At 46.2% G+C, this 22424-nt stretch overlaps 2 protein-coding genes across 2 annotated transcripts; one reads left to right on the top strand and one right to left on the bottom strand.

Annotated features, from left to right (window-relative positions):
• Window positions 1-1130: 1130 nt before the first annotated feature.
• Window positions 1131-5214, top strand: TMEM207 (transmembrane protein 207). Its single transcript, XM_009486070.1, has 5 exons — window positions 1131-1205; window positions 3024-3061; window positions 3474-3518; window positions 3965-4107; window positions 5069-5214. The coding sequence occupies exons 1-5, from the start codon at window positions 1131-1133 to the stop codon at window positions 5212-5214; spliced, it is 447 nt and encodes a 148-aa protein (XP_009484345.1).
• Window positions 5215-13260: 8046 nt separating this feature from the next.
• Window positions 13261-20340, bottom strand: CLDN16 (claudin 16). Its single transcript, XM_009486069.1, has 5 exons — window positions 20227-20340; window positions 15445-15547; window positions 15020-15184; window positions 13743-13934; window positions 13261-13400 (listed from the first exon to the last, which is right to left on the bottom strand). Exons 1-5 carry the CDS (start codon window positions 20338-20340, stop codon window positions 13261-13263), a joined length of 714 nt encoding a protein of 237 aa, XP_009484344.1.
• Between the last annotated feature and the right edge of the window lie 2084 nt (window positions 20341-22424).

The raw sequence follows: 22424 nt of genomic DNA, 5'->3' as shown, positions 1-22424 counted from the left end.
GATGCTTTCTCAGAGGGCATCGTTTCAGAGGATTGCCTTTAATTAGCAGTGAGGTGAAAGTAAACATTTGAGAACACCAGGGTTTGGACTGGGTTTATGCAAAACTTTAACAATAAATGACAAACCTGGGTTGAGTACGTGTATCAGAGTTGTTTAGACTTCTTGACCTTTTAGTTGAAGCAAAGCCACAGAGGTATATCTCAAGAGCAGCTTAGCTTTGTCAATCATTACTAAAGTAATGGCATCACAACATAATGCTTAACTTCTGGAGTGATGGCTAAACATATTCATGGCAACACCTTTTGTGTTAAATCTGGAAGAACCATAGTTAATGGTGTGTTTCAGCCACAGGATCTAAACTTCGGTGACAATCTATTACTGACTGCCGAACAAACCAGGTTCATCCGTTCTGCCATGATCAGAGCTACAGTGCAAATGACCTTCCACCCCTGTTTAACTACATCATCGGGATGTATGCATTGGGATCAAATCGGTCCTTATATTGTGCAATGAAATTTTGTATCCCTTATGAGAACCACGGGGGATGTGTGCGTTTTCGGATGCGTTTTCTTCGCAAACCAACCCCTGGCAGCTGCATAACAGCAGTAGAGGTGCCAGTGGTGGTTGTCTCAGGTTGGGAAGAGTTTCCTTCATCCTTGGTGCACATATTTGAGGTGGTAGGCACAGTGCATAGGAGATGGTTGGAGGTAGCTCTGCTTTTTCTGCAATGCCAGAATTGCAGCTGAAGGCAACATGTAATTAAAGCATGGCCTCACGATACCGTCTCCAGTGATTCTTTATTTGTAGCAGGCCCTGTTAAATACAGCCGTGGGTTAATATGGAACTAAGCTTCAGCAACAGGAATTTGTGAACAGCTATGAAAATACTGAAACAACTGCAAGGTGCTGACCTTAAATAGTGTTCCTTTAACTTCTAGCAGCTGTTTGAGTGTGTCCATGCAAACCCGAATTCATTCCCTGACTAGCAGTAATTTCTGAAGCGTAGGAAGCCATTGGGTAACGTGTTCTCTGGCTGAAGGCACAATGTGCAGAGAAGTTTTAAAAGCTCCAAATTACAGAGGCTAAAACACTGCTGCAAACAAAGCTCTTCCCACGTTTCTCCTGCTAGTGATGCAGAGACCTGGAACTTTGTGTTTCACTTCATGGATCACAGGAACTGGAGTTCTGTGTTTAACCTTCTTCCAGGTAACCAAACACTTCACTGGGGCCAGGCTGATTTTAGGGATTTTGTGCGGGGATGATTTCAACTTTCATAGAATTTAGTCATCAGCCCTTTTTATTTTGGGGGGAAGAATTTTTTGAGGAGCTGATGAATTTGGGAAGGATTTAATATTTGCAACAATTTGCCACAATTCCAATTAATGCAGAGAAAATCTGACTGCCTTAATGCTTTATTCCGTCTATGGCTATAGAAATGGAAGAGCATGGGACTTCAGCAGCACGGGTGGGTGTTTGGCTGCATTGATAGATTACTGCCTCAGAGCAGATGCACTTTTCTGCAGTTTAACTACGCTAAGGTACCTCTGCCAAGGTAGTTTGAAAGATGATAAAAGAGAGTCCAGAGATTGTCATTCAGCCATGAAGAATACTCAAGGTACACATAATCACAGCAACTGGCTGTCTGTTTTTGACCTGTTATTCTAATAATCAGTTGAAGTGCAAAAACAAAATTAAAATATTCTGCACCAGGGTGCATGTGTGACATGGCAAATTAGCTCAGTTTTAAAAGGACACGTCTGGAAGAGTTGAAGCTTCTGTCTTTTTCTCTATTCCTCGTTTGGGCTTCAACTGCTCATGAGATTTTGTAGATAATGTTTTATATTAAAGACTTCTTATACCTGAAGACCTCTGGTGAAACTAGCGACTGAAGGGCAGTGTGTGCACAGGATCAGATGCGTTATAGAGATTTGTGGGGTGATTTCTTGCTGTTTACAGTGACACAGGCTTTGCACAACAAAATCCTTACAAATAAGTCCTGTTAATTGGAGATGTAATACGAGATCTCTCAATTATACATATTTGATACAAATTTCTAATATAGAACAGAACTTTCCAGTTTGACTAAGTCAGTCAGAAATCGTTATGTGTTTTGGATATACACAGAAGGAAATCCAAAGTAATGGTTTACAAATTACATTCTAATAGTTTTCTTCAAGAAACAAATCTAATTCTTCCACCTTGCTCATTCTGCTTCCCAGTGTTATTGCAATTTTATACCTGATCTGAAGTTTTTTGTAGCAAATTTGGGCGAGTGTTATAACACACCTAACAAGAGTCAGCCAAAAATTGTATTGAATTTGATTCAATCATACCAATGAACCACTCCAGTTACTTTGTACCCAGATAACCTGAAACCGAGGCTAAAATCAACAAGGCTTGCAAAAATAAACTTGCTTGAGCAGAGAGTAGAAAATATACCTGAAAAACAAGTTTCGGGTTCACATATTTGCAATACCTGAAACCTGACTCTGAGAATGATGCACCACTACTATCTGAAAACAGGAAAATGCTGGGTAGAGCACACATCTGGTCAAAACAGCTCCAATTTACAGCTACATTCACAATTAGCTACTGGAAAATGAGCTATAGACAAAGAATTTGGTCACGGGACATTTTCAGCAGACATTTCTGAATAGCAAACCCAGTTCTGTAAACAAGTCTCTGACACCTGCTTGCATCTCCCAGCTCTCATCCTTCCCTCTTTCACATAAAAAAAAATGCTTTCCCCTTGTCCCAGCTTTCACCTGCAAACTGTTGAATTTATCAAGCTCTCTGCGAGGTTATCCACTGGTTTTGATACGGGCTAGCTCAAACCAGAGACACGCAGAGGTGAGAGCTCAGCCCTGCGGTCTTTCAGGAGAGGTCTGGTTTTCATCCCTGCAGAAGCCAGCACCTGTATGGCTCTTCCTCTCTGACTTCCCACTCTAAGTTCAGTAATTATGCTGGTAAATTATAAAAAACCAACACATATCTGCCCTCTCTGATTTACACATGTGTTTTCAGTTAGCAGACTCTGAGTCGGACTGTGAGCTTGGCGAGAGGTGAGTGTGACTCTCCATTTTCTCACCTGCGGCTGCTCCCACCCTGGGCTTTTTTGGGGATGCTGTGCTCCTGCCTGGCACACTGACACGGCAGAGGAATGAGGGCATCCAGGAAAGGGCCATTTAGTTTTATTTCCAAAAGAGGAAAGGGAGGCTGGCAACCCTTTGGGTTTTCAGCAAAAACACTGGAGGCCAGTGTTCAAAGGCAAACCAGTTGCACGGTGCTTCATGCAGCATCTGCATCTGCTCCCATCTACATAGAGAAACTTTTAATAGGGTTCACTTGATGGAGGAAAACTTCTCAATCCTCTGCTTACTGATGATGCTTTTCTTCATGTTTGTAGACGTGTGTTGGAGCCGGTAAGGTCCCCTCACGCTGGACTGAAAGCTCCTTTTATTTTTCCCTTGTTAGGTGTGTCGGGCAGAGCGATGAAAACTTTAGCAGCTGGTATGTGTGGTAAGTTTCAGATCTGTTTTAGAAGGAAAAACTGGCAAATAATATTCTTTGATGGATATATAGAGAGAAAGGCATTAAGAGAGACTGATAGCTAGAGAGCATTGCTCCTGGGCTGTCCCTGTGTTCTGTCTTTACTGACTAATGGGAATCATTTATCCATATCCTCCTCACTGTATGCTGACAACTGAGCTGGGCAAAACTGATGAATGATTTTGAGGAGAAATGTTTGAATTTCCAGCCAGCACTCAGCGCTGAGCACTCAACACCGAGACATTGGTTTCCGGGGACTTTGATCATGTCCAGTACATTGATGGGGAAACTGCAACATTTAACGGCTATTTGCAAAAGATGTTAATGAATATGTTAATTTGAAGACATGCAGCCATCTGTTGGTGCTGCCCACAGATGGTGATGGTGCTGTTCCCCCCCTCCTGCCTCTGCCTCAGGTTCCTGATGTTGTTTTTCCTGGCCTTGCTCCTGTCCTGCGGGATCTGCTGCTGCCTGCAGTGCTGGCTGAAACGGCGGAGTTGCCTCCCCCACCGAAGCACCCTGGCTGTCTTTGCACTTAGCAGCTCGGATGCCTTTTGCGGTTAGTCCTCTCTCTACCTGCTGCAAGGTCCTGCTGGCCCCGGTGGGCTTCTCCATGGCCCATCCATAGCCTAGTAAGAGGCAGCCAGGCTTGAGTAGGAGCTGGGCTGCAGCTGGGTGCTGAGTTTCTGGTGAACAGTGGGGAGTCCAGCCCAGGCATCTTGTGGGGGATATTTGGACCATGGACTGGAGGGCTTAAGCAAGCCACGTCCTCTTTTGCCCAGCCATACCTTCAGCTGAACTCAGTGCTCTCCCTGTGTCCGTGTGTCCCAAAGGTCCCTAGCTGGGGTTTGGCCATGCTAACACTGGAGATGTGTGGGACCTTGTCCTTGGTGCCAGGACACTCAGCTACCTGACATGCACAGCCACGGGCACTGCCTGGGGACAGGCAGCACTTTCCAACATGTGACCTGCATTTCTCACTCAGGCAAGACTGCACCGGTCTACTTGAGCCATCCCAGCAGGCGACTGATACATCCTGGGGTCTGTCAAAAAGTTGTCTTGGTGGGTGCTGTTCTTCACAGTAGCCACCCTCAGCATTCCCCCAGGAGCACCCAGGCTTTAGAGGACTGGGCTATAATGACTATGTGTAGCACCCAGCACTGACCCTGGGGTATTACCAGCAGCATCAGCAGGCAGGGCCAGACAACAGTCCCTCCAAGAAGAATAAAGCTAATTCTGTCATGCCCTTCCCAGAGGAGGTATTGCCTGCTTTCTGGGTGGTCATGAACAGTGTCTCCGCAGGGACGACCCACCCTAAATGCACCCAAATTCCTCTGTTCTCACTTCTTGCATCTGGAGTTTGTGGGGAGAGGCTTTGTGATGCCATGCTTCAAAAATTACTTCCATGCCTTTCTTGTTTCCAAGTGGTTTGACAGCTCCTCCCAGGCTCACCTCTCTCACCCCCTGCGCTCACTCTTCACACCTGTCTACTGAACAATTATGGCTTTGCTTTTTTCCAGCAAGTGAAGCACCTCAATGCCCATTCTCTGGATCTCCAAGCCCCTGCATGACTGCGGAGATGTCTTCTCCTGCCCCACAGTTCAGCCTTGGGGGAACTGAGTTGCCTCCATCCTATGAGGATATTATGAAGGAAAACAAGCTCTAGATGTCATGTGTTGGCTTTCTGCGATTCCACTTGGTTCATTGGGGATCTTCCATTATGCTACAGCAGCGTGAGATCAAATCAGCCTTTTCCACAGGTTGGCCAAGAGACTGAAAAGCAGCACATATTTCATCTGAACATAAAAGGGGAGACAAAATGCAACAGAATAAATGCCAAAAGCATGTGTTGAATCTCTCACAGGAGCTCAGCTTGACATTTTGATAGGGCTCTGGATTTTGAGAAGCTCCCTCAAAAGTCTGTCTGTGTTTGGGGTTTCTGGCTCAGCCTCCAGATTTATCTCTCTAAGGCTGCTCAAGCTGGTGCAACCCCATGTGTTTTAGGACCGAATGTTGATAAATGACTTGAGAGTTACTTCTCAAACTTGGGCTGTCTCCTTCACTCGGCACAGTGCCAACAAACACCCTCTGGCAAAGTCATGTTGTTCTAATACATTGTAATGCAATCATGCCACTCTGCGATGAAGGATCGTTTGCCACATTTGAAATATTTAGCACAGCATATCAGATTTGTCTAGTGCAAAAAGCAGCAAATTTATGGCCAGGGAGGGAAAGCAGGAGATGGGCATCATGGGGGCGGGGGGAGTAAGCAGCAGCAGGAGCTGGCTAAAGAACATGGGAAAAAAGTGAGTTTGCTCATTTAAGCTGTTTTTAATTTCATGGTGACTAACCCCAGCTACTCTTGCCCTAGCATTGCAGACCTATGGGCTTTGAATCACCCAGGACCCACATGGCAGTTCCTCATAGACATGAATTATGGGGTTAGGTATTTGGTGCTTAGCTACAGAAATGTATTAGGATAAAGAATGCCATTTTCTTTGAGGTGACCACTGCAGACAAGATGGGAAGAGACTTCAAGAAGACTGCCTTATACCCAAGCAAGATCAGCTCTACCTAAGCCATTCCTAGGAGGTATTAGCCTGCCTAGTTCTCAAATTACAGAGGAAAGATGCCAAAATTCCCCCTTAGCTGGATTCCAGATGAAAGCAAATCTTTCCTTTGTTTGTCATGGGCAGGTCACTGCAGGCTGGATTCAGCCTGCCTGACCTCTCTACCTCTGCTCTTTCAATGGTGAGGGCTGGGGGCTGCAATCAGATACCTTTTCATGCAGAAGGTCAATGTCACCACTAGTGCTGTGCACCACGTCCCCAGGGAGCCACGAGCTCACAGTCAAGCAGCTGGGCAGCTGGGTCCATCTTAGGTACCCCAAAAGATTAATGGAGTCCCACAGCCTGCCTTATGGAGCAGCTCACCACCTGTAGAGTGGGGTTAGTACCGATTCCGCGGCTCAGGAAGGAAACTGGGAAGATAAATCCACTAAAGGTTATGAAGTGCTCACATATTCTCATAATGAGGCTATATAAGTACCTTCGCTAGATAAAGAATTATAGCATTTTTGAGAGACAAATTCTCTGCCAGCACCGTCGCAAATTACCTCCATAAAATCTTATTTTAGAAGCAACTTTAATGTTTGACTCTTGTGTGAAAGGAAATAAATGTTACTGTAGCAAAATGAATGTTTGTGCCAGCAAGCTAAAATATTACAGGGATTATTAATAAGGAAAATTAGCAAGTACAGACTCAGCCAGCAGAGAAGTCGAGCAATTCCTGAATGTCCTTTTTCTGGCTGAACTTAGTAAGAATTGCAGGTAATCAGCACCTCTCAGGATCAGACCTTTTATATATATATAACTGCTTCCACTACTCAACCCCTTCAATTTATGCCCCGAAGCATGAGATTTGATTATGTTTGTCACTTCAGCTTGCATAGCCTGCTAGTGGGCATTAAATCAGCCATCAATTCCTTCCCACCTACACACTACATTTGCTTCAGTGACCCTTTGTGGAAGTGAACTCCACAGGTTGTCTGTATTATAAGCTGCATAAAACATTACCGTCTCCCGCTTATTAATTGCTTGGCTCTAAAGAAATTGCTGCCTTTAATTTCATTGAATGTCACCTTCTAATCAGCTGGCTGGAGAGACTAACAAGCAAGGACTGCTCTGGTTTCAATGCCTCCATCACTCTGCATCCCTATTCCACAAGGTCCAGTAAGTGGCACTCAATACCGAACAGTAAATCCTTCCCCAGCCACCCAACAGAGGGCAAGCGAGGCTTTCAGCAACGCACCCAGGAGGCTGCCGCTCTTGCAGAAACCGTGGGAACAGCTTTGTGTTTCTGTGCTACTACTGCGCATTCAAGTGCATTCGGCTTCGTGTTTGGGGTGCTTTAATTATTCACAAAAGGAATACAATTATTCCATCAAAATTACATCAAGTGGCTTACAGTAAAGCAAGCTACTGGCTGTCGCAAAATCAGGCTCCAGCTGGACCCACCTGCAAAAAGAGTTTGTATAGGGTTGCTTGGGGTGGGGGGGGCATAAACTGACCTTGCTGCTAGGTTGGGGTGGGGAAGGAGAGTACCCTGAGAGGGGGCTCAGTGGGCACTGCCATGGTCCTTGGCTTCCTGATCATTGAAATGAAGAAAAGGATGGGTTCCTTCCTTCTACAGATGTATTTGGGATGGCCCCACCGACCTACTGTTGCCTATGAAAGCTGCTTCTCCCAGCCTGCCCCCTTACTCCCAAGTGCTCCAGCAGAATGGGCAAGGTATCTCCAGACCTGTGTTCCCATTCTTACAAAAGCAGAGATTTTGGCTGGTATCTTATGCTTTAGTAAGCACTCAGCCCTTAATGAGGGCAGTTAATGCAGTTTGGCTGACATTTCCAGAGTTATAAGGAAAGATGAGCCATTCCTTTATAATTCATCACCTTAGGAATAGGGTCCACTTCGGAAAAGTACTTGTTCTGCTGTGAACCTCTGGCTGCCACTCATCCTCTGACTTATATTACCTGCTGACTTTGAGAAGAAACAGCAAGCTGCTCTAGAAAAACCCAGAAAACACTAGAAGGCAGATGCGTTCGTGGGGGAACTTGTTGTCAGTAAACCTTGAGAGGGGGAAACAGGAGCTGTGCAGAGGAGCTAATTGCTTGGTGACCATCTGGAAGCAAAAGACGGAGGGAACGTGGTGAGGCACATGGCTAGACTTTCACCTCCACACATCAAGAGATGAATAATAAAGTCATAAACTGGCTCTCGGGCAAAATAGAGCAAAACCAAAGGCAGCTGAGTCATAACAGGGGATCGGTCAAGGCTGCCAGGAGGGTTGCACACGAAAGATGGGAAAATAATAGAAATGCTCATTAATCTGTGTTTTATTGTCATCTGAAGACTCTGGATTATGGACTAAAGGCTTTTGCGCAGGGAGGAAGAGGAGGGGGCCGGGGACAGATGCTCGCTCTCTTCAGGTCACTAGATGGCACAATTCTGGCTCGTTCCTTTCCCGCTCAAAGGCATCTTACAGCAGGGACCCCAGAGCTACGGGGAGAAAATTGTTCTCTGCTCCCTGTAACAGTGCTTGAACAGAATATTTCAGTCATTAATCGCTTGTCCACAATATTTAACAGATGCAGAAGAGCAAACTGTGGGGGTCCAGCCCCAGCTGAGAGAGAAAACTTCACCTTCTTGGTGGAATTGTACTTTTCTCTCTTGGAAAGTTTATAAAATGACTATAAGTAGATGTGTCTAAACTGGGGATAAAGTCTACAGTTGTTGAAGACCTGTTGCTGTAGGTGTGCACTGGGGCCTGGGGTCTGTAGCTACCAGCAAAGGTCTGGGCGGTGTCCAAAATCACTTTCCCGAGGGCTGGTCCTGTTTGTGCTGCTGCCTTTTGTGTGTCCTTGCAGGAGCAGTGATTTCTGACAAAAGTCAGAGCAGGTCACCTGGCAAAGCACCTTTCTGGGCGAAACTTGGACGTGGGTTAAAGAAACATGACACTCAAAGGCAACTGCATTTATTATACCTCACTAATGCTACAATTTGTAAGGAAAACATAATTTTGAAGTTACATTCTTATCTACTGAAAATAATAGTTCAGATCTACTGAATTCACACCAAAATCACATTACAATGTGTGTCAAAAGGCGGGAAATCCATATTTTGGGAAATATTCATGCAGCTGCAGTAGAAGATAGTTTACTTCACAAGGTCACAGTAAGAGTGAGTCCTAATTACAGCCGGAGTTATTAAGAGCCCTTATGAACAAGGCTGATCGAGGTAGTGAGAGGACGAAATATTGCATGCAGAAAAGGACAGCCATTGCAGATACCATTGTTTTGCTCTCTCACTTGCCTGTATCAACACAGGAAATCAATATCTATCTGTAAGGCATGAAATCAACTTAGCAAAGAGCTTACCTACAAGACTTTGCTATTTTCCATAACCTGCAAACAGCCGGATCCCTGGCAGACTGCACCAAGCTGTGTGCTGTCAGCGGAGAGGGCAATGGGGAACCCCAGGTTCAAGGAGACACCACGGGGTGGGTACAGCAGGGAGGAAATGTGGGAGTCCCAGCTCTCAGCTAAGTCCCTGACTCTGCCTATACCCTGGGAAATGAAGCAATGAGACTGACATGCCCAAACATACAAAATACTCTTTGGAAGTTAGTGAAAATCTGGGGAATCCTAAAAGGCTGTTGGCATTGAAGAATTAAATGTTGGGCCTCAGCTGGAAATTGCAACTGAGCAAAGAGCCTTGGTAAGCCATCAAAGGCCATCAGGAAGGCAAAGTCAGTCTATTGTCATTCCTAGCGAGCTGCTGCTGAATGGGATGTAGGTAGGTATTAAGGAAATACCTTAATATTTGAGCTCACCTCACCATATTTAGCCTTAGGGACTGGTTGTAATTCTGAAAGAAAAAATAAGTCCTGTGTGCTTTCTGGGACGTTTCTTGGTAATGAATAAACAACCAAACTAAAATAGATCTGCATTGTGGCATGGTAATGAGCTAATGAGGAGTGAATACTGCAGTGATGAAATCAGTCAGAATTAAATCAAACAGTGAATTAACAACTGATCAAAATATCAGATAGACTGTCAGCAGGATTTGAATAATGAAGCAATGCAGCATTGGACTGGTTGTTACAAAACATTAACCTGGCAAACCTAAGGCGTGCTGTGACCTTTTCCTAGTCCTCTTGTGCAGGAGATAGATCCTCAAAAGCTATCGTAGCATGGGGCTAGAACAGGAGCATGGTTAAAGAATTAACCCTTATTCTACATAGGTACTGAAGTGTCCTTCACAAGGCTCACAAATGTTTATGCAACATTCTTTGTAGACATGTATATTTAAGGATGATGGACCCTGAGTTAAGGTAGTGTTTGGGTTATGCACGTGCCTTATTTGTGTACCCCCAGGAGGACCACAGGGCTGGAGGGACTAATGAGACTGGTTCGCTATATTCACCCCTGACCAGGGCACACGCGTTTAATCCCAAAGTGTCCACTGAGCTGCTGCTTGGTGTGAGCCACACATTGCAAGGCACAAAACACCTCCCACCACCTTAAAAAAAGCTCAAGACCATTAGGACAAAGGCCCAGAAGTCTCCTCAAATACAGCTTACAGGAGAAAAACAACAGGAGAAATCAATGGTCTGAGATTGCAATTACACCTGCATTAGCAGGTGATGCCAGACTATTTCTCCTCTGCTAAACAAGAAATAAATCTTCCCAGCAAGAGATAATCTTCATGCCTCAGAAAGAGCTGTAGAAAACAGCAACAAGAGGCTGGCGGGTGTCCCTGTGTGTTAGTGGTGAGGGCTAACATGCTAGCTGCATAGTCTGGGAAGGATTCGATTCAGGATTTTGGTCCAAGTGATGAGGTCTTTGCTCAGTACCTCCTCTGGAGGACCATCTCTGTGCTGGGTGAGTCAGGCTGGGCAGCCCAGGGCATGGGCATCTCTCCTCCCTTGGGGAGGTTGAGGCAGCATTGGCCTCCCTCAGGGAGGAGCAGGGGCACAGGAATCCCAGCAGTGGGAGAGCACAGCTCTGCCTCTCAGCAGGTTTTCCCTCCCCTTCCTTCCCGGCATGTTGCTGAAGGAGCAGGGAAGCAGAGGCACAGCCCAGGAACCACACCTACAAACATCCCCGGAGCTTCACTCCTCCAGCATGGTGTACCAGCTCCAGTTCTGCCACCCCAAAAGCCCCACAGCAAATACATGTTTCTGACACGACTGTGAAAAAGTTTTTAAAAAAGAAAAAGCTCTGGATATGGTCTTGCCTCTCCAGTTTCCTGCAATAACAGGCAGAAATTCCTATCACCTCCAGATCTCTTTGTGCATTCTTGGTATAATCCATGAATTCATCACATGGCTCATAACTCTTGTACTCCTCGTCTCTCAGGACTTTGTAAAAAAGCCTCCGTCACTTCTCCTACTGTGTTTACATCTGTTCAATATAGCTCATCTGTTGGCAATAAGTTGCTTTCAGTTTGGCTAACATAAACGTGTGCCAACGAAAGCAGCAGGAACTCTGCAGGCACAAAGCCTCCCTCGCCTGGGCAGCAGCACTGCCATGAGGGCTCTTGCTAAGATGGTTGCATTATGGTCTGAGCCTTGTGGAGGTGCTTGAGCCTGTAGCAAAGCCATATGGACCTGCTGTTGTCCCGTCTGTCCCAGGGCTTGAGTGTTATTTGATCAGGAGCCATGTCAGTATTGGGTTATGTTTTACCATTGCTGGTCAGTTCTGTGCTGCAGCACAAGATGCTGCTTCCAGGAAAATCCATGAGAGGACTCAGCCCCTTATCTTCCATCGTAGGTGCTATCAGAGGTGCTTTTCGGGACCTAGCCCACTCCATCTACAGCCATCCCATCTCCCACTGGCCCTCATAACATAAGGCTTCACTTCATATTACCAGTGGGGAGGGAGGGAGTTTCTCCATCCAGTCTCCCCACCAAGCAGTCAGTGGAGGAAGCCTACCTCTGGTGGAGCCTCAGTACCCATGGCTGTGCACACCTCCTGAGACCCCGCTGTTGTTCCTCCACTCCCCCTGAACAGGTATATCTGTGCTGAGAGCCTTTTCTCAGCCCTGGTGCCCATGACCATATGATGTGGTGCTCATGGTAGAAAGGACTGGATTTGGGCTGTTCCTACCAAGCCTAAGAAAACTGTGTCTCCGCTTCTCTTTCCTTCAAAGGCATGGAAGGGCTGTCAGCACTTTTGCATCCATCCTTAGGGAATGTGCTAAACCACGCTGGGTTTTTTCACCAACCCTAGTGAAGACATGGCTGAAGCTCTAGCTTCATCCAACCTATGGCAACCTGGATTGCAGCAGGGGACAACAGTCCTGAACTGGATTTAAATATCTTTTGATAGAAAGGGACAATAGATTTTACTATCCTTTATCCTATTTTCTAGCTGGTATAGACATACTGCCGTGCACAAGGTCAGGTCTTGGATCTTCACTCACTTTGTCTTTGTCCAGGCAAAAGTTTTACTAAGGAGAAAGAAGCTGGCAATTTCCAGATCTCAGTGAGTCTAGAGCACCTGTAATGTATATTTTCACACTTACTGAGAAGGACTGTATTTTGCAGGGAAGAATGCACCTGAATTTGCAGTGTTTCCTCAGTGCAGGTGTTCATGGGCCAAAGAGAGGGCCAGGCATTTAACACAGCTCTTTATCTTCTGCTGAACTTTCCAGCTGCCTTTAAGAGGAGCAGACACCCATGCTGGGTGCACAGGGTCCAGATGTTGGCCAGACGATCAGTCCTTCTCTTCGCCTGTATTTTCTGCTTTGTACATTCTGTCGACACATTGCCAGACATGGAACGGATCCATCTTACAGTTTGGGGATCTTCATGAGGAACGCTGGGGTCTGATCCAGGAGCGGCTGATTTATCTCACTCGTACCGATATTGTTGAGCCAAATGCTGAAAGAGTTTGTGTTGGTTATTTCAGTCTGTGCTTATGCAAGTGGCCTCAGCACTCAAGACAACAGGATTCCCTAAAGCAAGATCTTCTCAGAGATTACTTTCTTGAAGGAAGGTTTTTTTGAAGCTCTCATAATGCAAACATTGTAGCATACAGTACGTCCTTGAAATTTAACTTTGCATCCGTATCACAACCACAGGAGCTTGGGTCTCTGTGCAAGCCACTACAAATAAAAGTAGAGTTCTTTCTGGAACGCTTACCTCCTCCTCACACTCTTGTGTCCACTGCGTACATTTTGGCAGTGGCTGTTTGCGAGGATGGCAAATGCACATTTGTTACAATTGTCCCAGCTGAGGAATAGCCTTTCCTCAAGGAGTAAGCAGAGTGGAGTCTTCCAGAGCTGGTCTCTGTGAGGCACAGGGAGAGAAACAGGATCTGCTAATGAGTGCTTGGTGACTTTCAGCTGCAAAGCCTCGAAAGGCAGAGAAAGCAGTGCTCAAAGATATGACATAATAACACATTTTATGTCATATTTACACCTCAGCTCTCACCTGAAAACCTTGATGTGCTTTCTAGAGCTGCTGAAATAACACTATTCCCATTTTACAGCTGAAGATATTGCTACTGGGGATGAGCAACCATGCTAAAGGATGCCCCCGAAGGACTTTCCCCACCCTGTGTGCCTGTAGCACGCCCCGAGCAATGGCTCTGTCTCTGAACTGTGTTTCAGCCCTACTACAGTTCCTCACCTCTGAAGACATACATGCAGCAGGTGAGCAGGGCCCCGGATAAGAAACAGCCGAGGGACCCCGCCATGCCGAGCCAGCACGACCAGCCAAACTTGTACTGGATGCCCAGAAACACATTGTGGAAGACCAGAGAGGAGCGCTCCACGTAGACATCAACGGCATACCACACCGAGCCGGTAATGCCTGGGAGACCTGCAGGACAGGAGGGAGGTACCACACAGCGCTCCCAAATGGACCACGAGGAGATCACAAACATAAAATCTGGAGCTCTAGCCTGCTGTCTGCTGGCTCAGACTTTAGGATGGGAAGACCTTCCTCGGACAGCAGGTTTTGGCCCCTCTTCGGTCTCAGCCCAGTCACTTTGGCGGATTCGCCCTGGCTCCTACTGGTATCAGCTGGAGCGCTGTCAGGCAGAGGCTGTGCTGGCACTCACACACACCATCAGTGCCGGTTGGCAGCACTCAGGTTTTTGCAGTAAAAGGCAGAAAGCTCCTCCCTTCTCAGCTTGTTTATCAACTTGTTGTAAAGCTGCTTCAAGGATTTAATTTTCTAATCTGTTTTGACTTTCAGAAGTTCGACAGTGGTTTTCAGACAAACTTTGGGAGGTGAATGGAGGATGTTTAAAAGAACCTCTCAAAGTGTTTTATATGTGCTGGGGTGAGTTATGTGTTAAATCTGCTTACACTGAATCAGAGGTAGATGCTAGATATTGGCATAAAGTCAAATTAAATTACTTGGTACCTAGCTGGCTGCCTATTTATTTTTGCATTTAAAATTCTCCCACTGGCTGTAACAGCAAAGCACCTCAGTCAGATGGGTGTTTATCACCTAGGAGAGATAGATGTGTTATTATCTTTTTATTAGAGATCGGCTGCAGAGATTTCGGGCTAAGTGACTTGCCCAAGGTCACACAATCTGTGGCAGAGCCAGGAACCAAACCAGGATGCCAGGACATTCTAGTCCTTCGGCAATTAGGTCTCTTTGCTTTATCAACAACACTGACTTCTTCACAGTAAAACAGCAGTAAATGGAAGTCAGTCAACTCAGAGCCAAGTCATCTGGTCATTAAATTAAATGAAAGCAGATAAACTCATCTATGTGCTGTTAGGGGCAGGCAGTGAACAGAGGAAGCTATATGGCACAAGTAAAGCAAATCCTTCCCCCATGTTTACCCCCTAGAAAATCACCAACTCCTCTCCCCAAAATAAGAGGAGGCTTTAAAACTTTCCCCCTTTGCTAAAGAGTGTTCTGCAGGGTGGGGTTGCAGCAGCAAATACCTGCAATGAGCAACGTAACTCCAGACACCAGGCAGATGCGCAGCTTGATGAGTGGCTCATCAGGAAGGAATTTCACGCAGTCGAGTCCCAGGACAAGGAAGAGAAATCCAAATCCTGCCAGGATATCTGCTGTGATCATCATGGCTCGGGTCAGCACCAGCTTCACTGCAGGACAAAAGCGGGTCATTCTAGAGCACAAGGAATGGAAATGTGGGTGGGTAATGGCGTCAGACCCCATGGGAACATTTTTTTCTGGGGTGAAGTTTTGTCCATCTTACCCTGGGAGTAATACCTTGTTGAGAAAAGAAAAATGGCTCTAATACGTATGTGCACCAAATTATCTGTCACTGAGTAGAACAGATGCTCTTTTTGTTTACAGTCAGGTGTCACCACCACTTGTAGAAACATCTTTGACTCTTACATACCAGGGTGCTCAGCGAAGATGGAGTCGTACTCATCGCAAGTTTGGATCCCATCAAAAACATTTGTGACACATTCCCACCACAGGCCACGGCATTTTGTACTCACCTGTAGGTTGAGAAGAGAAAGAAGACAGTAAGTTAACATATCCACCAACACAGTAAATGGTCAGCTAGGCCCTTCAACAGAAATCCTGGTCCAGTTATGTCAATGGTAAACCGCAGTTGTTTAGCTTGAAGAAGAAGAAAAGTGGCAGGATGGAGAAGGAGGACAATGTTTTCTGTGTCCCTGCTAGTGGTTTTAAATTAGAGCAAAAGAAATTCAGACTAGACATTAGGAAAAAAAACTTCCTGTTGGTAAGGATAAAAATTCTGAAGGAAATTTCTGGCAGGAGCTGGGGGGTGGCTGATGGGAGAGATCTAAGAGCAGGTTTGATCACTCCTTGCCAAATGCTTGTCTAGGCTGAGCTGGGCAGGGCTATGGACCAGACGACCTGAGACTTTGCTGTCCATGCTCCCCTTACATCATCCTCCTGCTGAGAAGGAGCAGCTCAGAGGGGAGTATGACTGGTGGGGCAGGCATTGCACCAGGAGCTGGGCGCCCGCAATGGGAGGTGGCCGCGGCGGGGTAGAGGAGCGCTTTGCTGCAGAGCGGAGGTGTGGATGTGAGCCCCTCTCCAGACGCGTGTGGAAGTCTGCCCCCAAATTACTCAGCTGTAAATGCTGGCTGGAAAATGAGAGGCAGCCAGCGCTGATCCTGGCCCTGGGGCTCCCGGTGTGCTGCCGGCTATGGGACCACGCGTGCCCAAGCCACACTCATCACTGAGACATCGAGACTCAGCAGACGTTGCAGTAGCATCATGGCTAATTGTCTCCGCTGTCCTGAAGCCGTAGATACCATTCCCAGCCCAACCTTCCATAAGTCACTTTAATATGGGAGGTGTTTTCATTACCAATGCAAATACAGCAACAAGCACCTCTAAAACATTCCTGGAATTGCTCATATAAGGAGCGGAGTTAATGTCGGTGCAGCTCTGGAATCCAGCCTGCCCCGCTGCTGCCAGCAACACCCGCTGCAGTTAATGGAAAGAGAAACTCTCGAATGGGTTTCACGCAGGGGAAGGGGACCAGGCTTGCTTGGATGATGCAATAAATTAATTTCTCTTGCACTGTGCAAATCACAGAGCAGATAATAACATATCTCAGCCACTTAATAAAGTCTCATTCAGGATGTATTGAAGTCTGTAACCAACCACAGTATTTTCTCCACAATACAATGCCCGAGCCAAACTGTATACCTTCTCTGTGATAACTGCATTGTGGATAAAAGGTGAGTAAAAATGACTCACTACTTCAGACTGGCAAAAAGGATACTATTTATGTTTGAGTGAAAACAATCAAAACTACTTAAAATTTCTGAGAATTTCAGGGAAGGTTAATGAAAAATATCACAAAAAAATGAGCAGCAGTGCTGGAAAAACCTGGTTTCATTGATTCTGTGTTTTTCAAGAGAACAGGGTCATGTAAAACAATTTTCCATATTTATATTAGATGTAAGTTTTTACCATGGCCCTCTTAATCCAGCTGCAGCTCCTCTTCTGTCTTAACTCACCACTGTTCAGGCTGTGCTTGAAATTAGCATATTTTTATTAAATCACATTTTGTTCCACTTGTATTTATATCATTTCATGTTCCTCCCAAACCACCGTAGGCTTATTCATAGTACTCTGTTTTCAGCTAATACTCTCAGTTACTTCCTCACTGGCTCGCATTAGTATTGTTTTTTTAAATCTTACAAGCAGCATCTTCGTCTCTGTTATTTATAAAGAGACTAATGGGATTCCAGGCTTTGTCAGCTTCCAAGCAAAACAGAGGTTTTAAGGTGCAACAGTTGTGATCAGCTTGTGAAACAAGCCCCTTTCCAGACTAGAAAAAACTTGATAAATGTTTTGTGTTTCTTGGGGTGTTTCAGTTGTCACCTACTCCTGCTAGTGCTGAACACAGGCAGAAGCAGGGATCAGCCCACCTCTATGCAGCACATGCACAGCAATGTCTCATTGCCTGGTGCGGGAGTGATGGGAACAGTCGTCAGAGGGGGGACCTGTGGCTGGCCTGAGCCACTGCTGAGTTATTCCAGTTTCTGTTATCTCTGCTTTGTGCACCGTTTGTCCTTCTGGTTGTTAACCTGCTCCCAGACCACCCTTGGGATGCCCTTGCGCAGACAGCGCAGACCCTCAGGCACACGGGAACTCGCTGCTGTAAACGGGAGGGGGGTCAGGGCTGGCTGGGGCATCATGTGGGGGCATGGATTTCTCCATCCCGTGGCCGGACCCATGCACCATGTTGGTAGCACTAATTCCCCATCACCTCTTTCCCACCATGGCAAATCTGCTCCAGCTTCCCTGGACCCAGACGAGGACTCCCCGAGAAGCTCAGTATCGCAGCCAAACTCCTCATCTCCCGCTTTGATTACGAAACACATTGCCACGACCTGCTTTCCCTAACAGAAGTATGCATGTAAAACATAAACTGCATAATGACTGTAATATATATAAAATTATATCCTTTGCAAAATGTATAATTAATATTAAAATAATTCTAATAAAATTGACAGAAGAAGCACACACTTCCCCCTCCGGGGAAAGCACAGAAGACAAACGTGAGTGATGTTAGTCACAGTGTTTTACCGTACTGTAAAAAGATGCCAACACGCGATGATTACAAGCCCAGCACGAGAGTAAAACAGGCAGCATTTAACAGTAGCGCTAATATTTTTAATCCACCTGCAACAGGGAGGGACTGTGTACACAATACAGCGCTTGTTGGGAAGCAGATTATGGGTTTTTTTCCAGCACAACCTACTGCAAAAATTGCCCCAGGCTTGTCTTGATGCGCACACAGAATGCACCAGCTTACACCACTTTCTGTGTTGCCGTAACCTGGTTGTTTCTGAAGGGGGGCGAGGGGCTGGGGGAGCTGAGCGCTGGCCGGGGCCCCCGCAGCCCCCGAGGCGGCTGCTCCCGGTGCTCCCCGGCCTCTGTCTCCTGGGCTGCTCCTCTCCAGCGGGACCACAGCGAGGGCTTCCTCCTCCCCAGCTGCTGGGGACCAGGGTCAAACCCAGGCGACTTTCTATGCTGGATGATGGAGCTCCTTTCTCCTGAAATGAAAAGTTGCCCGAGTTCCCCTTTTTCCAGCTGAGAACAGGAGTCATTGTGGACTCCACGCCTTCCTGGCCATGGACAGTTTACTTGCATTCCTGTATTTAGAGAGGCAGTGAGTCATTAGGGCCATTAAGGAGATCAGTCGGTCAGGTATTAAGGCTGGGGGCGTTTTTCTCCATTATTTAGTATTCACACTCAGAGTAGGAATGTGAGAGTAGTGGCTGCTAATAACCCAGCTGGGTGTTAATGGAGCACTTGGTGACAGCCCAGCACAGGTGCCTTTGTGCCAATAAGACAAGGTTACACAGCCTCAGGGTAACGGACTGGTTCTTTCCTGGACTCGCTTTACTCAGGAGCTAGGTTTCCCTCTTCTGATTTTCTTGGAAATAATAGCACAATCTGGGATCCATTTGGCTTTTCTGAGCATACTGATATATTCAGCTGACTCCAGGTGATTCACAGCTTCCTGAGATGAACCTAAAGTATCTCCCGAATTAAGTTGACAAATGAAGAGTGATATTCCAACCAGCAGCAGTGGGTGCACACTGTTTTCCCTGCAAAGAGGCTCACTGAGCAGACACACTTGCCATCAGCAACCTCACAGAACTGGATCTATGACCACCTCAGCATCAACAACCACCTTCCAGGGTGGGATTGCCAGTCAGATTGTTGGGACTTCATGTGACATAGAGAAAAAAAGTATTTTTCTTGTAATCACTTTTAGCCTTCTTCAGATAATTCATCACTTGATGTGATGCAGCTAAATGTTGTGTTGCATCATTGAGTGCGGAGGAGCTCTTCTGGTTTCCTATGCTGGATAGCACGTAGAAAGTTTTCTCCTGATATATTCAGCCAAACTCCCTGTCTTGGAAGGTGTTTCACCTTCACTGCATTAAACACCCTGTTTACCAGAGAGCAGATTCCCACACTGTGGACCTGCAGCCTTTAAATATGCAGAAGGTGTTGGCTGGCTGCTCTGGGAAGAAAATTACAAACTTGCAGTACCGAGTGCTGGAGAAACGGTGACAGTTTGGGGTCTGGAGTCTCTGGGGCGTAGCTTGCATGTATGCAGCATTCTGCTCCCTTGTTTGCAGTTTACTTTTGCCAATACTTTTCTCTAACAGGAGGGTGCTAATGTCTGCACCAGTTCAAGAAGGTATGTTTGAATGCTGGATCTGACGCTAGTCCCCATGCTCCCCATAAATTTCTGCTAGCCCTATACCTTAATGGCTGTTAAGAAAAAGACTTGAAAAGTACAGGTGTACACGCTGGACTTTTCCACCAAGAAGTCTGACCTACAGAATTAGAAACATCTCCAAAATATCGATGCAGGTTAGAGATGCAGGGTAACTGTAGTCAAGTTCATGCACATTTAAACCTAGAGCCTGTAGACCTTTTCTGAACTTACTAAGTAAGAGCAGAGTCTGGATAATAAAGTCTGGCAGAGACAATTACACAAAATACCACTTTTCCCCTGCTCTTGCTAGAGTCATTCATTTGATTTTCATCCACTTTCATCCAGCACAACAGGGGAAAAGTACATGAGAGTGGAGCAATGGTGCTTGGAACCAAACTCTCTCCAGGACACATTTGTTTGGTGATCAGGCTCTCCTCACCCCGATCTTACCTCCAGGGAATCATCAGCATTCACCATCCAGCAGTCTGTCCAGGTAGATGCTATCAAAAACCCAGTAGAGAAAAAAGCAAAAAAACAGCCCACATACTGGAGGAAAAACCTCATGCCAGCAGGTGCTCAGCACATCCAGAGGTGTGAGAAAAATACTGCCCAGCCCTTGTTCTTAAAGCTGGGGTAGAGTCAGAGCCTCAGTGTCCCAGGTCACCACCACCCTCTTCCAGTGGCCTTGAACAGCGGGAGCTTCTTACTTCTGCAGATGCCATCCGTTAGTGATGGCCGCAGGAGCAACGCTCACCTGCAAGGGGATGGGAGGAGGGTGAGAGCGCCCACAGGAGCTGCTGCAGCCAATCCGCCCTGCACAGTTAAAGCTCTTGTCATGCCTGGCTGAAGAGAAACGGGGTTCTGCAGAAGTGGCACGCAGGTAACTGGAGTCCTGGACTTGCAAGGAAAACAGATATCATTGCCGGTTTTGGCAAAGTAGGAATTAAAAAAAATAATCAAAGCTTGTTCTTCAGGGCAGAAGTTTTGAGCACTGCTAAGGGATGCACAGAAGAGCTTTCATGTGCACACACATGTTTATTCCTGTACATTGGTTCATGCCTTAGCAGTGAGCAACTATAAAACATCTTGGTATAGATCCCAGGCCCTTTGGTTACCCAGTTGGTCTCTCATGCAGTGATGACCTAGTTCAATGCAGGACTGTCACTAGAAAGGGAAGGGAAAAGGTAGCAGTCATGGGCCTTCAGAGCCAACACCGACAACCATCCCAACTCAGATATGGAACCCTGTATTCTGCATTTAAGTCAAAGATAGATACTTGTCATGCCCTGGACTTCAATTTATTGATGGCCTGAGTCCAGTTCCCATGTGGGAATCTTGAACTTTTCAAGACAGTGCCAGTTTGGGGTATTTTGTTTGGTTGGATTTTGCCTGCTCATTTACTGCCATTGCAACCTTCTTGCTTCCCTGCAGGACTCCCTGGGTGAGCACGGGTCACACAGGCTGCCAGGGACGGATGGACGGGACCTCTGTAAGGAGCCTTCTCAACTCCTTCTCTCACGCAGCACTGAGAAACCTAGCAGGGCTCCAGGGCACCTTCCAGGAAAACCAAGGGGGAGCAGGACTAGAAATTCTTCCCATCCCAAACGTACAAATGCACAGAAACCATCACATCCTCAGTGACCTTTATTTTTGAAAAGAGAAGCCATAAAAGACTGGAGACCTGCTTTTAGCAGGCAAGTCTTCAACACAGGGCTGAGGAGTCGATTCTCACTCTTTCAGCCCTGCTTACGATCTGCTTTCCCAAACTGATGGTGTCTGTCATCTCAGCTGCCACCTCCAGATGGAGCCAATCGGTACTTTTACAGAATGCTCAAAGCTTGCTCTCTCTTCTCAAGAGATTTCCCGCCAAATACAATAGCAATAAGTAGTTTATTATTCTTACGAAATATAACCCGTATAATTCCCATCATAACCTCATGAGGCAGTTTTACTGTCAGAGTTAACAATCGTTTGCCTGGATCCCAGGATCACTCTGTTCCTCAGAGGGCACACTGCAGAAGAGGTCCTCAGCACATGCTTTGGGAGACACTGGGTAGAGAACAAAAGTCCCAAATCAAAAGGCCAGGGTCTGCAGGACTCTGCTGCTTTAGCTTTCTGCTCTCTGTTTTCTAATTCCATTCTTAGAAGCTGAGAAGTGAGAAACTTTTCTTCTTCCTTCTCTGCCTGATGTATGTCTTGATATGGTTATGCAGGTATGATGTTTTCTGCTGAGTTTTCTGGCATCCATATATAAGGCAAAAACACACATGATCTTCACTTTGTGGCTTTCTTTGACAAGGGTGGAGTTGTGTTTCCAACAGTTCAGACCCACTGGGACAGAGCATTGGCCATGCAGGTCCCATAAAGCATAATGACTTTCATTAGCCACATAGATAGCGATTGCATTGATATGAGACAGGCACTGATAATATGCATCATCTTCCTATGCTTGTCTTGCACTGTGTTAATTAACCTGTGGCTGCACCAGTTTTCAAAACAAGTTATCCTAGCCAGTTGTTATTAGTAGTAACTCAGAAAAAGTGGTGTGGTGAGCTCAGAAAAGGCCTGGAAAATCTGAGACAGCCTTCCACAAATAGAATTAAGTCATTAGAGGTGGCACGAGCAGAGTTTTACAGTAGCAGAGAATT

Source organism: Pelecanus crispus, chromosome 9 (genome assembly GCF_030463565.1).
Source record: "Pelecanus crispus isolate bPelCri1 chromosome 9, bPelCri1.pri, whole genome shotgun sequence".
NCBI lineage: Eukaryota > Metazoa > Chordata > Aves > Pelecaniformes > Pelecanidae > Pelecanus > Pelecanus crispus.
Note: the sequence above shows the minus strand (reverse complement) of the source record. Positions and strands in the feature narration are given on the sequence as shown.

Bases quoted from the DNA above. Each gene is read 5' to 3' on its own strand.
- TMEM207 (XM_009486070.1), top strand. From the start codon at position 1,131: ATGCAGAGACCTGGAACTTTGTGTTTCACTTCATGGATCACAGGAACT. The intron at 3,519-3,964 runs GTAAGTTTCAGA...CCTCTGCCTCAG, and splicing joins TTTAGCAGCTGGTATGTGTG to GTTCCTGATGTTGTTTTTCC. The intron at 4,108-5,068 runs GTTAGTCCTCTC...GCTTTTTTCCAG, and splicing joins CAGCTCGGATGCCTTTTGCG to CAAGTGAAGCACCTCAATGC.
- CLDN16 (XM_009486069.1), bottom strand. From the start codon at position 20,340: ATGAGGTTTTTCCTCCAGTATGTGGGCTGTTTTTTTGCTTTTTTCTCT. The intron at 13,935-15,019 runs GTATTTGCTGCT...CCTGTCCTGCAG, and splicing joins AGTTACGTTGCTCATTGCAG to GTCTCCCAGGCATTACCGGC. The intron at 13,401-13,742 runs GTGAGGAACTGT...TGTGCCTCACAG, and splicing joins CTGCATGTATGTCTTCAGAG to AGACCAGCTCTGGAAGACTC.